Below are 15,759 nucleotides of genomic sequence, written 5' to 3' on the forward strand. Positions count from 1 at the left end.
TCAAATAGTCAATACTCATTTTCTTATTTCTACCCATACCACATTTCACGAAAACTCAATATGAAACGGAAACATGGGGCTGTTGGGATTAATGGTGTTGTCCTGTTGATATGTGGACTCCAGCTGACCTCTACAGTAATTTGCAGTAATTCTATGGGTAGATACCAAACAATGGAGTGCTGATCTTCCAGAACAATATATGTTTTATACATGGTGTATACAGTATTTCCCCTCACAGCGAATCACCCTTATCATACATTTGATCCTTTGATCATACCGTTATCAGAACTGTCATTTACTATCATCAGTTTGCTCATTGTTATTCCTCTCACTGTCCAATCTGCGGCTTTAATATGACACACACCTGCCACCTTTGAGTTGTAGGCGACTCCCACACCGCAGATGTTGTTATTGGCTGCCGCAGACACCTCTCCAGCACATCGTGTTCCATGACTGGTGGCAGCAAAGAGCAGAGAAAAGAGGATTTGCATGAATTTACATGAATTTACAAATGATACGTTGTGGGTTAAGTCTGAGGTATCACTGATTAGATACATCTCTTGTTTTTGTTGACTAAATGAGAAATCTGTTGATAGGAAGGGTTTACCATTTTTGTAAATCGATTAGAATTAGCATAAACACGGTAATTCAAATGTAATGTAACTCTGTAATTCTGTAATTCTGTGACCCGAAGAACATTAGCTCATAGAAAGCCAACAACATTTATCCATTCGTTTTCCCATCACTCATCTGGGTCCGACTGAATATGTTTGCACATATCATTGTTTTGTGTGCACCATGTGTCTCTCTCTCCATCCCCTACAGGGACACTGCAGAGAGTCAACCCCTCTCTCCCAGCATGCTTTGCTACAGACAGGCAGCTATTTATAACAACCAGATGATTAGCCAGCGAGTTGTGCCCGACAGTCAGCAACTGCTACACTGGCAAACCCAAATATTCCCTTCTCACTCCCACACACAGACACACATACACTACACAATACATCTGAGCAGATGAAGGCACAGTGGAGGAGGAGAGGCGGAGAAAGAATATATTTCTCTTTGTTCCGCTCCTCGACGTGCTGCAGCGGCAGTGGATCACCCAGTGTGATTGGGAGATGGGAGGCAGATAAGGTGTTATCAGACAGCAGGTCATCACTGTGAACACTGCAACTCTGAGAACAGACTAGACTTGTGTTAGTCCTCCTTTATCTACCTTATCTCCTCCAAGTGAGCAGGTAAAAATAGGCATTATGTTTTCTATTTTGTTGTGCTGGACAACAGCTCTGTTTATACGGCACCATTATGTCTTAATGGAACTATGCGGAGAGAAAATCAATAGTAGGAAAGCTGCCAGACTCCAGGGAGAGCACACACATGCACACAAAAACACACTGAGCATGTGTATATATAAACAGGGGTTGGCTGGGTGAGCTTTACCTGTTGAACCAGTCATCTGTGTAGCGTGGAAATGGGAACGGGTCATTGCTGCTGAAGTCATAGCTGGCATCGGCATTCTGAAAGGACCAAATGGATGCATTTACAAAAACAACAACACTGAGGCAGAAAAACAAAAGGAGAGAAGGCAGAGAGAAGCATTTCAAAGTGAAGTGCTGACCTTTATCACAGCCTGTTCTGTCATTTGGATAGACAAATTGAGAGTGATTTTGAGTTTTTCCATAACATGGCTTGCTAGTGTGTAATACTTATAGTTTATTAGGTACATCTAGGAAATAAAAAGAAACCCCAGTTTGACATTTTGGGGAATATACTATCCACTTTCTTGCCAAGGGCAATATATATAATTATATAATATATTTTAATATAATATAATTATAGTTATATCTTCATTCATTTTTTCATTCATTCACACATCAACCGTATCTAGTCAGTAACATGAATTAACTTATTTTTTTCCCCTCTATTAGAAGAACTAATGATGTCTGCACTCTGCACTGTCCATTTCAAGGAAACTTTTCAAAAAGCTGGGTGTGCTTGGATGTAAAAGAGATAATATTCATCTGTAAGGTTGCCACCTTTTATGTGAAAAAAGCTGGCAATTGGTTTGGTTTTACTTGACATTACATTATTCACAGCACTTTGAAGACATAACATAAACGAAATATGGGACAAATTTCCTCCCATATTGATTCAAATTCACAGAGTAGTAGTGGCAACCGCCTAGCAATTCTCTATTCAGGAAAAACCCTGAGTGGCATTGACCTCCTCCTGTAACTTTATTTAACTTAGTTTTCCATTTCTTTTTAAAGGTTGTAATGTTCAGTTTTTGTTGAAACTGTTGAGATTTTGAGAAAAATTGTTAAAACACATTTCTCTAATAGTTTCAACAAAAACACAATATTTTAACCTTTCTGAACCTAAGATTTAATGCGGGGCTGTTGTATTTGACTGCATTAGGTTTAGTTAGAAGCAACCTAATAAACCGGTATACACACAACAACAGTGATCTGAGCACGGTGATACAATACTTAACTACAAATCTTTCCTCTGTGGCAATACTGAAATAATGTGTGGTCACAGCGGGGATTTCAAACTGAGAAAATAATGGACTAAGCATTGCCAGCATTTAATTCCACATGGCCAAAAGTAATAGGATCAGAATGAACAGCAGCAGAAAAGCAGGAGGAAAAGCACGCAGGAGACACACATCTGCCAGAGAGACATTAATGTAGTCAACATAATTATCAGAATAGTCATGTCTGGAGGACAGGACACACACAAACACACACACACACACACACACAGTAAGATTGAACAGACATCCTTGGGAAAGTCTCATACTTATTGCGCTCTCTGTAACACACTTCCAAAGCTCTCCTTTACCCGTTAGTCATGTCATTTGGAGTGCTATCTATATTCTGCTCTCTGTAGCCAGTAACAGGTGCTTTGTGTGCTCACGAGTATAGAGAAACCACAGCTGTGTTCGTCAGCCAAAGACCAAACATATCAGATCAATCTTGGGGGCTGCCTCCAAGCTTGGGTCTGACAGGCCTGCTGGCTGGCATTTAGAGGAGATGACTCAGTCAGCGACAAAAAAAAAACAAAACAGCAAAAGCTTATTGACCTGATGGAGAAACACCATAATTATTAGGAGATGGGGAGTGGGTAACCACTAGAGGAAAGTAGAAACACTTACAGCAACTGGGCTTGCATGATGAAGTGCCAATACAGACAGATTCATACCTCTTTAATTGTATGAGGAGATGTGCTGATACATTTAAGTGTAAATGCCATTTTTCTCAGTTGGATTACTTTCTTTCTTCTTCTGTCTTTGTCTGTTTTCTCTTAGTAACATGTGTACGTGTCAAAGAATCAATAAAAAACTTTTAAAAAAGTCGAACAACTTTAGCAGTGAAACCTGTTAAACATATGAAAAGTCTAAGAACTTGCTTGAAAATGTTATTATTCACAGCAGAACATTTGTGAAGAGAGAACACACTGCTCCCAAAAACAGCTTTTGCTCACGTCAGGAGCAGGAGTGTGTGCGCGTGTGTTTTTTTCTTTTTCATTAAATGGAGTGAAAAGTGCTGAGCCCCAGTAATAAATGACACAGGCCCATGTCCATGAATCATTTGCTGTGCTTCTCAAGCTCATATCTTCAGCTATCAATCAGACTCTGCTCTTCCTCTAGTGTCCTGTGAGTAACCAGAGTCAGAATAATGGATTGTGCCCAGCATCAGCCACCTCACCTTTCCCCAGCAACCATCATCTAGTCGCCGTTCTCTGAGCGAATGGTACTTGAGGGAGCTGACTCAAAGTTACTATAGTGGAAGCCAGCATGCCCTGTTTCTCTACAGTTAGACATAGCAACAACTATAGCAATAAGGAGGTTGAGGTTGATGTCATCAGCTTGATGTTAGATGAGAAAGTAAAATAAAAAGATTTTCACAGTGGTGCTGTGAAAGTACTGTACTACATGTACTTCAGCTGGTACCTTCAAGAACTTCCTCCACTGTAGAAAGCTCATTGACAAAAAAAGAGATAACAGCGGAGGACAGGCAGACTTGCCATTGGAACTGCCAACTCAAACCCTGATAAGGTGGTGGATTATCAAAACATCCATAGTTTAGGTTTTTTAAGTTTTTAGCAGCTCTGTCAGTGTCTTTACCAGCCTCGGCAGTGCCATTCATGCAGCCGGTCTCACTGGATAAGTCCAAGGCTTTGAAAACTTTAAAAAGTTGCTATCGCTTGCTGGTTTGCTACCAGCATTACCATGGAGCATATCATGCTAGCATGTAATACCAGCATAGGCTAATGGTTTTGGCTCTCATGTATACTAGGTAACTTAATTCAGTTGTTCTTCTTATGTGTTTAGTGGCCGCTTTCACTGGGCTTCGTAACACATTGCTAACTGAGAATGTAAAGGGGGTCGGGGGTGGGGTTGTTGTAGCTGAAAGACGGCCGGAGCTGTGGTCGACGAAGTATTTGTTTTGGTCTGAGATGCTGGTGGTCTAGTGCGACATTTAGTGGCAGTGATCATTTACAGAACCATTACAAAAGTATTTACTGGTAATAGAGTATTTTTTCATTGTTGTACTGATAGAAAGTAAAGGACCTCAGTACTACTTCCACCACTAAAAGGCAAATATTTTAAATCCAGCTTGAAGTCTGTCATTGAGCTTAATGTTCTAGATGTGTTTATTCCTGAGTTATTACTATACGTTGATGTGGACCAAGAACAGACAAAACATCATGTGCCTCTCTCAGTGCCATTCATCTTGTTAGCATGGCTGAATTCAGTAGTCCATTTGGTGCTGATAACCTAATCTATAATGTAGTAAAGCTGATGCGGGATTTCTGTATAATGCAACCTTGCTTGAAAGCCCTTTGCAAGATGCTTCAAAGTAAAAGTACCTTGAAAGAATCTATAACACAAGGTCCAAGCCAACTTTAAAGTGATTACAGTGAAGACGGATACTGTTCTTCCATAGCTCTTGAAAAAATGGCAGTGAACATTTGTCTCACAGGGTATGACAAGAGCCTGTGAGACACATACTGTAAATCTCTTCTCTCTTTTAATCTGGCTCTCCATCTCATACAAATTCAAACAAAAGACACATATGAGATGAACTTCATGGTAATGTGACATCATAACATTTTATCATGGTAACTTCCCAGGGTGTTCAGGGGTGGAGAGCAACACTTGCAACAACGTGTTCATCAGAAGGGACATAAAACCCAATACTATACCTCTGCTCCTTTCACACAATTCTTATTGAGAAAGACAAGAAAAAGGTCATCCACTGATCACTGCTCTCGTTACTTTGAAATCCCTCAAATATTGTAGCAGCCAAACACAATACCAGTATTGATTAGGTGCTGGCAAGCATAGACACAAAAAGAATACCTGCACACTCATAGCTCCTGTGGAGGAATTAGGTCAAACTCAACATGATAATTGTTTTATAGAGACAATTGGATTTCTTCTGTGATATTTACCACTGCCACCATCTGATATTATGTACTGTGATCTGTTAAAGATAGGAAATAAGCATTACAGTATATCTGCAATTGTATCACTTAGTGGTATAATACTAGAATCTGTATAAATGTATTTATTTATATAAAACTCAAATTCAAACTACTATAACTATTGGCATTTGCAGATAAATGTACCATGAAATTGAAGTACTAAGTTAGAAATTTCTCATTTCAGGACACACACAATCTCACAAGTAATTCACCGTATCAAAATGTATCTTATGAGCTGTTACAGTATGATCATTGCACCAAGTGGCAAATCTTTAAAAAACAAGAAGCAGATAATCCAACGCCCTCACATAAACTAACATTTGGCTGTCCAAAAAAGATACACACATACACACAAAGATCAACCATAACCACACAATCAGTTCAAATCCAACTGAAAGATGTGATGATCCCAAAAGGACATTTATTTCAATTTTTTGTTTTTATTCAGCTAGCAGTAGGAGGTCTTTGTGGATCTGCAAAACACCATGACGACAGTAACAAAACAGGATTACATACACAGTGTCCCTCTTTCTATCTCCCTCTCTCACTCACGCTCCCACTCACACACGCACACACACACACACAGACACACACACTTTAGATCTATGCACAGCATGATCCATCAATCCAGTGGAGCATGCTCCTGCATCACCCCAGCTGAGGCTGAGTGTTATTTTTGGGCCAAGGCTCGTCTCTGTTCACAGGCAAGAAGCATGCAAATGCAGGGAAACATGGTGGTAAGTGAACAGATACGTGCACACAGAAAGATTTTAAAAAAGAAAAAAAAAACACTTATGCAAGCCACATTTAAATTAATCACACAGTGTGCACATGAGCTGAGGTGGAAAAGCAAAACAAAGAGCACACTGCTCTGAGATCATCTTCATTATCTCTTTGCAACAATATATTAACTAATAGGGGAGATAAGTATGCAAATTACTGGCACTTTTTAATAAAATTCTTGTTAAAAAAAACAAGGGTATAATTGTTAAAAGGGTTTTTCTTTTTGTTTTCTTCAAAGAATCATGACTCACTCGTTCACACCGCCTCCGTTTCTTTGACAGAAGAGTTTGCATTTATGCATCCTTGGGTTCAATGACAGCACAATGAAGTCACACTGACGACACTGCAAACTTTATAGCCAAATCAAACTAAGCCTTCTGCATTTCCTTGTTCCATTTAGCAATCCCTCTTGTCCTTTAAGGTTTTATCAGTATTCTGGAGATAGAGCATCACATTATGCAGCGCCAACTACCCTGGCATTATCTCTGCTTGTGACAGATCGGCCTGCCATTGTGCCTGCCACAGTGCAGTGTGCATTAACATTAAACAGCTTGGCTGGCCGTCTGCCTGTTTCTGCGTCCTCCAGGAATACAAGGAGACTCGGCAGCCATGAAGGCAACTTGGAAAGCACCTGTCACTGCCAATGGCACGCCACATGAAGCCCGTGAAATCCACCACCTGAACCCGTGCTTCACTTATTAACAGCAGTTCAAAGAAATGAGTGTTATGAAATTCAATAACACTGATGTACTCACATAATTTGATGCCAGGTCTGGATGCAGATAGTCGATGCCTGAAATGTTGACAATAATAAATGATTAAGTATGAGAGGGAGTGCTTTATGGAGGATAGCATGACCTTAAGTGTCTTGTGGCTATTACACCACAGTTTCCTATTTATTTAGTTTTGTCTTAATTTAATTCAGACAAAAACAAAGAAATGCAGTAACAATGGATATGGAATAGTGCTAAAACAATTAGTCGGTTAATGAATTGATTGGCGGAAAATTAATCGCCAGGAATTTAGATTATCAAAATTTTCTAGTTCCAGCTTCTTAAATGTGATGAGTTGCCATTTCTTTTCTAGTTATATCATGAAATTAATATCTAAACTACAAATCCAAGCATGTCACCTTGGGTTTTGTGCCATCACACATGATAAGTGTATCAAGTTGCATTAAGAAAAATATTAGAAGTCAAATTTGCCATTATGTGCCTGTTTATTTTTAAGATTATTTTACTTATTTACTTTACTTATTTCTATGTGTTCTATGTGTGCATTTTATCTGCTATCTATTTAAACACTATTATTATGACAATATATTGCCAATGATCTTTCTGCCACTGGTTGCTGCTGTGAACATTTATGCTAGCTGCAGTAAGTGTATCATTTTTAAAATATCAGTCAAGACAGTAAATAGACAAAGGCATTTATATTTGTGTCACATCTGGTTTCTGCTCTTTGACATTTTACTAGTGATACAGTAGCACTACTTCAGAATTAAAGTTGGCACAGCATGCAATAAAAAAGAAAAAGTTTTATTAACTCCAAAATTCTATTACATCTTAGAAAAAATGGAAATGTTTTGATATTTTGGAAATATATGGTTTTCATCATACACTTTCTGGAAGGGTTTGTCTTATAATACATCACAGTCTGAGCAAGTTAGTCACCTTAAACAGAGAGTAACAAATCAGACTGAATGAGTACATATTCCTTACAATAAATTCAGCCTTATCAGTGGTCACCGTACATGTTCTGGAAAGTAACATTTCGTTAGTCATTGCATTGTTAATTAAACGGATGTGAGTGAAGTAGTTCATTTAATTATTATAATGGATATGTGCAGGTATAATTGAGTGCTTTCAGACAGCACCCCAGGGTACAAAACAACAGCACTTTATACTCACCATCGTCCATGATTGCGATGGTAACTCCTTTGCCCGTATAGCCCAGTTGCCAAGCTTCAGCCACATTAAGATCAAGCCCAGGGGTCCCGTCTGCCTGGCCTGTGTTTATCTAGTCACTCAGACAATATGGAGAACATCCATGACTCATGGCACCCAGGTGAGCCACCATTAGTAAATTAGTCAAAGTGGAGAATATGTGTGTGTGGGAAGGGGAGGTTATGGATAAGGACCACTTGGGGGTGGGATAGCGGAGGTGATAGGAAGGGGAAGTAAATGTCAGCGATACGGCACATTCATCAGACTTGCCAGATGATTGACAGCAAGCTTGCCATGGCATAAAAGTCATGCTTGCCAGTTAGGGTAAACAAGTGGGGAGGAAACTAGGCAGCATGAATGCAGCGATGAGATGGCGCAGACAGTACCGGCTGGGCTAATTAGAGAATGAATAACAACATTGATTCAGAAAGTGTTGGGGAATATGCCTGGCCTCTGAGTAATTAAGGTGGAAGAATGTGGGTTGGTGCTAAAGGTCAGGCGGTGGGCAGACAGCTGCTTGGCTCATTACTCACCAGATACCACTGTTTGGTGAATAGCGGGTCACTCATGTTGACTTCAATGTCATTGATATTTCTGTAACCTCGCTTCTGACGACTGAAACCCTCTTGCTCAAAGACATTCTTCACCTGAGGAAGAAAGCAAAAGAATTATCAGATCATGGTCAGTCAACAATCAAACCCAGGTGCACAATAGCACGTATGATAGAGCACATAAGTTAAACTAGAAATTGTATTTCTCATGATGGGTGAGATGCAGGCACGTACTACTCTCAGCACAGGAAATCAGCAAACCCAGCTGTGCTCTACTGTAGCAAGAAGGCAGAGCATCATGTAAATCAAAGGGGCTATTCTTTTCTTCCTAATCAGAAGGGCTGCAGCTGGAGCCAAGGCCTCCAAACTCACCTGCCACACAAATGGTGGAGATTTTTTTTCCTCTCAGTACATTTTTCAACAGAAAGCTGCAGCAATTACATTCACAAATACACTTGTGTTACTTTGACTCATCAAAGACACACAGGCGGATGAACAGCTGTGTTTTGGATTACATATGCTTACTGAAAGCTGCCGCAATACCACTGTAAAGCACTGGAAGATAACATAGGACAGACCACATAAATGATAGGGGTAAATGTCTTAGATGAAATTTAGGCTTGATTGCTTGATTAACTGGGGGAAGGCTGTCAACAAAATGATTGGGTGTCTTTGAGAATGATGTATTTTTATTTCTGCTACATTTAAAGATTCCACTCCCAATATGTAACCGCCTTCATGTTTGTCAGTAGATGTAAGATCGACAGTATAGCTTATCAATTTAGCCATTCTAATTTGAAACTGCATTCCATCTCATGTGAAGTTTTAGCGAATTTCATCAAATAACCACCTACACGCATTTGAAAAAAAAAAAAGTGAGGTTAAAGAGAAGTAAAGGAAGGGAGAGCCATTTAATCTATTAGAATCTGGCAGTATGGCTAAACCGAGCCTGAAGTGACGCTCTCAGTTTGAAATTTATTACCAACAATCTGCTTGTCACCAAGGTCTCAAGGACAATGATTTCATTTGAAGGTTTAGGTCCTTTTCTATCTCTCCCTGTCTTTCTTTGTGTGTGTGTGTGTGTGTGTGTGTGTGTGTGTGTGTGTGTGTGTGTGTGTACTAGAAAGGCTTGAAAATAGACTTTTTCTACATAAAATTATCAACACTAAAAATAAATCTATACCTTAGATGCCTTATTGACAAAAAAACCCTTTAATTCCATTTTTATACCTGCATTTGTGGTGGTAATAAACGGTTTCAAAGATGCATCTTGGTTAAATGTTCCTCTTGTGCTTACCCTTGGCAAATTCACTCCAGTGTGACTGAGAGAAACAGCCATTGTCCGGTGTGTTTACCACCACAGATAAGAGAGCACAGCCACACTTAAGATGGCCTTTTAAAATGGCCAAAGCCTATTCATCCACATCTTTCTTTTATGGCATACTCTAAGCAATCAGGAGGCACACATGCAGTAAATTAGCACATCAGTTAGTCCTTTAAATGACAAGTCAGTCATGAAAAAAATGAAACCACATTTGCATGTTTATATTCAGTCTTGGAGGATTTTAAACTGGTGAAAATATTTTTACCATTGCTTTTTAATTATTAATAAAAAGTTTTGAATTAGCCTCATGTTATGTTTGTCATCACATCATTTAAGAGGAAAACTGCCAGCAGTTTCTACATTATCCTCCCATTTCCCCCCGTTCTCTCCATCCATCATCCATTTATTCCATCACTTGGCAGGAGAGCTGGTATTTCCCTTGAGACAGCATGTCATACTGCCCACTCACAACATCAAACAGTGCCCATGCACTACCATCAGTCTCCGCCTTTGCCTGCTCACAACTCACAACACTCCAGTTCACTTCAAATCAAAGAGCTGTGCTGCCTTTCTCCTCGTCCTCATTTCCCTCCTGGCTTTCCCAGGCATGTGTCCTTCAGGCTCAAGGCACACTGCTGATTCACAAAGATGTATTCAATTTTCTATTTCCCATGTTTATTTATTCACCCCCTTTAGTGTGCCTCAAATAGACTTTGAATGCATTTATCTCATGTTAAAAAAAAAAATGGGCGGAAGGAATCATGGATGGATGGATCGATGCATGGATGGACAGGGTGAAGGCACGGATGTGTGGATAAATAGACGTCTCATTTGCAATCAATGCAGGACTTGAGATGTAAAAGGACAGGAGAGGACAAGGACGAGTAAGCACAGAGAAAGATGCAGAGAGACACAAGGAAAAGATAGTGGGTGAGTAAGAAGTGGGTCAACACGACTCACTAAGAGAGTCCAACATAGAACAGGGCTCCTGGGACACTAAAGAAATCCATCCAACAGTACATTCAGTGCTGCTTCTCAATTAGACATGGTTTTAAGTATGTTAAATGAGTGTGTAATGGCTCCTGTAAATTAAAAACTAATTTAATAGACTACTACAAAAGGTGAGATTCTTTTTTAACCCTTAAAACACTACCTTTTTCTTCATAAATGCTCAAATGCAAAAAGCTAGTCCCTTTCTTTATGACAAAAGTGCAGGTGTAAAACTGAAATGTGTCCACCATGCTATCTTGAAAGATGTGGGGGGAGACACTTCAGAATGACAAACAGGCGACATTAAATCAGACTAGCTGACCTCATCCATTCCAGAGATGCGCAGAAATCAATAACTGCAGTGTCGCATATGAGCATGTCAAGCATCTGATTATAACCCAGCATCTAGAATGTGGACCTGTCCGTTTTCGTGCTGTCTCACTTCCATTAGCTGCATTAGCTCGGTGGAGTGGCTCGCATTTATTTTCATTAGCACCTCTCACAACTGCAATTAGAGAGGTTAGTTCATTGTCTGCAGCAAGACCTCCACTCTCACTGCCCCTAACGGTGGACAAAGCTAAACACTCAGAGCTTTTATTTGGATAAGACACAGCACATCTTTCTTGTTTGTTTTATGAAGTAGAGCTGAAACCGTTTCTCGATTTCATTTAAAGTGTATCGACATAATATTAATCCACAGTTATTCTGACAATCCATCAATCATTTGAGTAATTTTTCAAGCCAAAAATGGCAAACATTTAGTGGTATTTAGGGGAATTCACAGCTTTTCCTTGTGAATATATTTGGGTTGTGAACTGATTGATCAGAAACAAAAAAAAGCAACTGTCACCATGAGCTCTGGGTAATAGTGATGGACATTTTTCTTCTATTTTCTATGTATTCTATTCTATGTATGGAGAAATAATCAGCAGATTCGATAATGAAAATCTACTTTCTCACATGTGCTCTAATGAAAATAATCTATAGTTGTAGCCTTATTATGAAGATAAAGTCTGCAAGTATTCATTAAATCACCCCACTTCCAAAAATATATACTAGAAAATATATTGTTACATATTGTTGTTGTTGTCTTCACAACAATCCCAAAATACAAAGGTGGAGCATAAAAAGCAAATACATTCAATTTTAGAAAAAAAAAAAAAAACTATCACCAAACTGCAAGCCTCTAAAGGAGAATTTTAGTGAGTGATTTAGAGCTGGCACAGTCCCTTTTTTGATGAAACAGAAAGAAAGTCAAAGAGCACCAACGGTCTATGATAGTATTACTGAATGTGGACATTGTAGTTAAAAAGGGTCCAGGCCATGCAAGTGTCTATTTGTGTATCCCAACAGCAATGACCAACAAACGGTCACAGTGTTTTTCTGTCCTTGTGTTCAACATATCAACTCAGTAATAGTCACATGCAGTTGTTCAGGTTTCAGAGACTTTTTTCTATGTAGAAGTTCCAAAGTTTTAATTGTATTTGTTCAGTTAGTGGAAGGAAACGGTCCCTGAAGATTGGTGGGATGATTTCCTGTTGATAACTGTTGTCAGTCATCATTCAACTGGTGCTCCAGACATCATCAAGTACAGTACAGAAAAAAACCCACACAGTTGAACACAGTTTACACTGTATACTGTTGTTTACCTTAACTAGCAACAATAATTTTTGCTTTGATGTGTTTTTCTAGATACTGGCTCAGCAGAGTCAGTAGTAACCTTTGGAGCTCAGACAGTCACAAAATTGGAAGAGACTATAGAAACGTGTGAATGACTTTCTTTCTGCAAGGTGCATCCAACATATAAGTCCTGATTCCCCACTGTATTTTACATAAGTAGCCTCAGAATAACCACTGTCATGCAAAGTGAATGGGGTGACCATGCTGCTATAGGCACATGTATGCAGGAAACACACAAGTCTTTTCTTCTCAGTGTGTATCTCTGCGTGTCTTCTTACCCTGCGGTCTTTCTGGAGCCGCTGTCTGCTACGGGTGCTGCGTTTGCTCCGTCTCTTTGAAGTGTCCTGAGGATAGAAGTGAAAGAGCCCCTCTCCAAAGGGAAGCTGCGTAAAAAAAAAAAAAAAAAAATGAGGAAGATGGCTTAGAAGCAGAGGCAGAGACAAAACAAACACAGAGGTAGCAATCAGAAAGTGTATGTGAGGCAAATCAAAATCATAGATCATAAATAGTGGAGAAGGACAGCAGGTCGTCCTCCAGGTGGGAAAAAGGGCACTGATTCTCTGGCATTCACCCAGGGTCTATTTTAAGGCACTAGAGAACAGTGCTGGAATCAACCATAATAAATCACAAGGGCAGGGAAATGAGATGCATCATCCAGAGCTTTCCCTCTGGCACTGTGCACAGATTAAAGACCCCCTTATGCTTTAGTAAGAGTCAGGGTGCAGGTCAATCCTCAAAATAAATGCTTTCAGATGCGCCTGTCACATCTAATGTGAAAATGAAATTCTTATGGGAGGGAGAGGATTATTCGTATACGCTGCTCTTTAATTCTACCAGGAAAAATCACAAACACAAAAAATACAAGTATAAATAATGTAGCCTACTTCCATTGAATGTTCTTTTAGAAATAAAGTTATTTTTTTTTATTGGCTGATTGCAGATCTATTTCCCTCTTTTATCTCTCTTTTAGTTCACATCTTGACGTGTCTTGCGGTTTTGTGTCCTGGTCTAGTAAATTAAGCAACAACAGAATATAATTCAAACAACACAGACATTGTTTAATGATGCATATCCCATCAAGACAAATATAGCTGCAGATTACATAACCTGGGAGGCAGGGAGGCAGAAGATGGGGGTGTGAGTGGGGGGTGGTGGGGGTCTAGTGCCTACAAGAAAAGGAACTAGAAATCACAGAACTGGTGATGCTGCACGGCCACCACACAGATATCACAATATGATGAGTTACAGACTGATACAGTTTTTTTTGTTATTATTGTGGAGGTAAAAAAAAAAGAAAGAAAGAAGAGAAAATCCTCATTCAGAGCAGCTCGAGCACCCCTCTGCTCACTGCTACGCCTCACTGGCTAAGGCTCCATCCAATTTCACCCACACATTTATTTTGACATGTGACAAGGCATACACAGTGTCAGGGAATCATTTCCATTGGTCTGCCATAAATGGCTTGTTAACGTCTTTTGACATGTTATGATGCGTGCTGCATTTGTCAAGCTCTTTAATAAGACGTATTGTCTCAGGTGAGTAAATGTCTGCAGGGGAAGCCATGTATGTCACAATAAGCAGTGTGAATACAATATGTGCTCTGTGTGTGAGAGAAAGGTGTGTTTTTGATTAATGTTAATGTAAAAAAAAGGATACCCTTTTGAACAAAACAAGGTAGTCAAAGCAATTTAACAGAAATACACAAGCTTGTTCTCACCCATTAAAATGGGATTTAATGACTAAACACACAAAGATGAAATCTATCAAATTCCCTAGGATGAGATCACACCACAACTTCATGTTGTGAGAGAAAACAGGTTGTTCTTTTGTTTTGTTGTTTTTTAAAGAGCAGCTTTCACAGATGAGTCTTGCTCTGCAGGACACTGACATGGGATCATTTCATTGTTTCAAAATATAAATGAATTTGGCCTGGGCAGAGTTTGAGTCCATAGCCAATGGGCCATAAGCCAATGGGCAACCTGCTTACTAGGGCCTGCATTTTAGTAGGAATGACGTCATCAAATTAAGAAGAAGTGTAATGAAGTCACATAAGAGGAAAAGCTTGAGAAGCTTCTTAGCATCTTCTCTGCTGGACTGTGTATGTTGCTAAATACAACGTGACTGACCATTTACGATGAAAGGATACAAATGTTATAGCTTATGTTTTAGCACTTAATGTGAATATTCTGATTTGCAATAATAAATTATTCATTAATGTTCGGTTTTGTCAAGAGACAGGCAAAAAAAAAAGAAGCTTATAGTGTCAGCAATGCATGGCAGCTTTATCAGAGCATCCCTACCTTTCGGGCACTCTGGAACCCATGTTGTGTTGCAAGTTGGTGCGCCTCATCCTGTGCGTCCTCGTGCAACTGAACCAGAAGATGGTCCGTTAAGGCTCCTTCTGCAGCCTGCGTCGCAAGCAGCAGCAGCGCGTTCAGCAGCACTATAAATCCCACGGCTGTCCCATGTCGGGGAGATCCACGCATCGTGTCTGGCTTGTGTCAGTCTGCCTGTCTGCCTGCCTGCCCGTCGGAGTGAGATCAGGGTGCGGGATGCTCCTGGCTGGTGGTGGGAGGAGGAGGTGGAGGAGGAGGAGAGGAGAGGACGAAGAGGAGGAGGACGTTAAGGGGGTCGAATTAAAGCTTTTGCGGACGCATCTCCTCGCTGTCAGCTGACTGAGACCGCTGGAAGTTGTATTTCATCGAAGTGTAGCCGCTTCTGACGTGAACCTGATCTGAACCTGCATCCTCAGCTTTCTATCTCTCCTCCTCCTCCTCTCATCTGTAATTCATTTACCTTCCTCGCTCGGGTAGTTTCTGCGCGTGACGTTGTACCAATGGGCTCAGGCGGGTGTGTCCCGTTGTTTCCTCCCCCGGATGAGCTCGGGGACACTTTTCAGCACCTTGGAGAATTCCTCCCATCATCCTCAGAGTTGATAGGTTTTCTATTGATCAGTATCTGTTTCTTGCCTCACCCAACCAAAAAGGACTGG

General features: G+C 40.1%; 1 protein-coding gene across 1 annotated transcript in view; it reads right to left on the reverse strand.

Moving 5' to 3' along the window:
* pcsk2 (proprotein convertase subtilisin/kexin type 2) overlaps positions 1–15,521 on the reverse strand; it is a 30,197-nt gene extending 14,676 nt beyond the window's left edge. Inside the window, exons 1-7 of the mRNA XM_023426601.2 lie at positions 15,068–15,521; positions 13,046–13,150; positions 8,756–8,869; positions 8,187–8,295; positions 7,032–7,069; positions 1,441–1,517; positions 365–453 (exon numbers count right to left, since the gene is read on the reverse strand). Of these exons, the coding sequence (XP_023282369.1) occupies positions 365–453; positions 1,441–1,517; positions 7,032–7,069; positions 8,187–8,295; positions 8,756–8,869; positions 13,046–13,150; positions 15,068–15,253 (718 nt within the window). The 5' untranslated portion in view covers positions 15,254–15,521. The remainder of the gene's footprint in view (positions 1–364; positions 454–1,440; positions 1,518–7,031; positions 7,070–8,186; positions 8,296–8,755; positions 8,870–13,045; positions 13,151–15,067) is intronic.
* Positions 15,522–15,759: the final 238 nt, after the last annotated feature.

Source organism: Seriola lalandi, unplaced genomic scaffold (assembly GCF_002814215.2).
Source record: "Seriola lalandi dorsalis isolate HSWRI2012SDOR001 ecotype SW California unplaced genomic scaffold, Sedor1 jcf7180002054832, whole genome shotgun sequence".
Classification (NCBI taxonomy): Eukaryota; Metazoa; Chordata; class Actinopteri; order Carangiformes; family Carangidae; genus Seriola; species Seriola lalandi.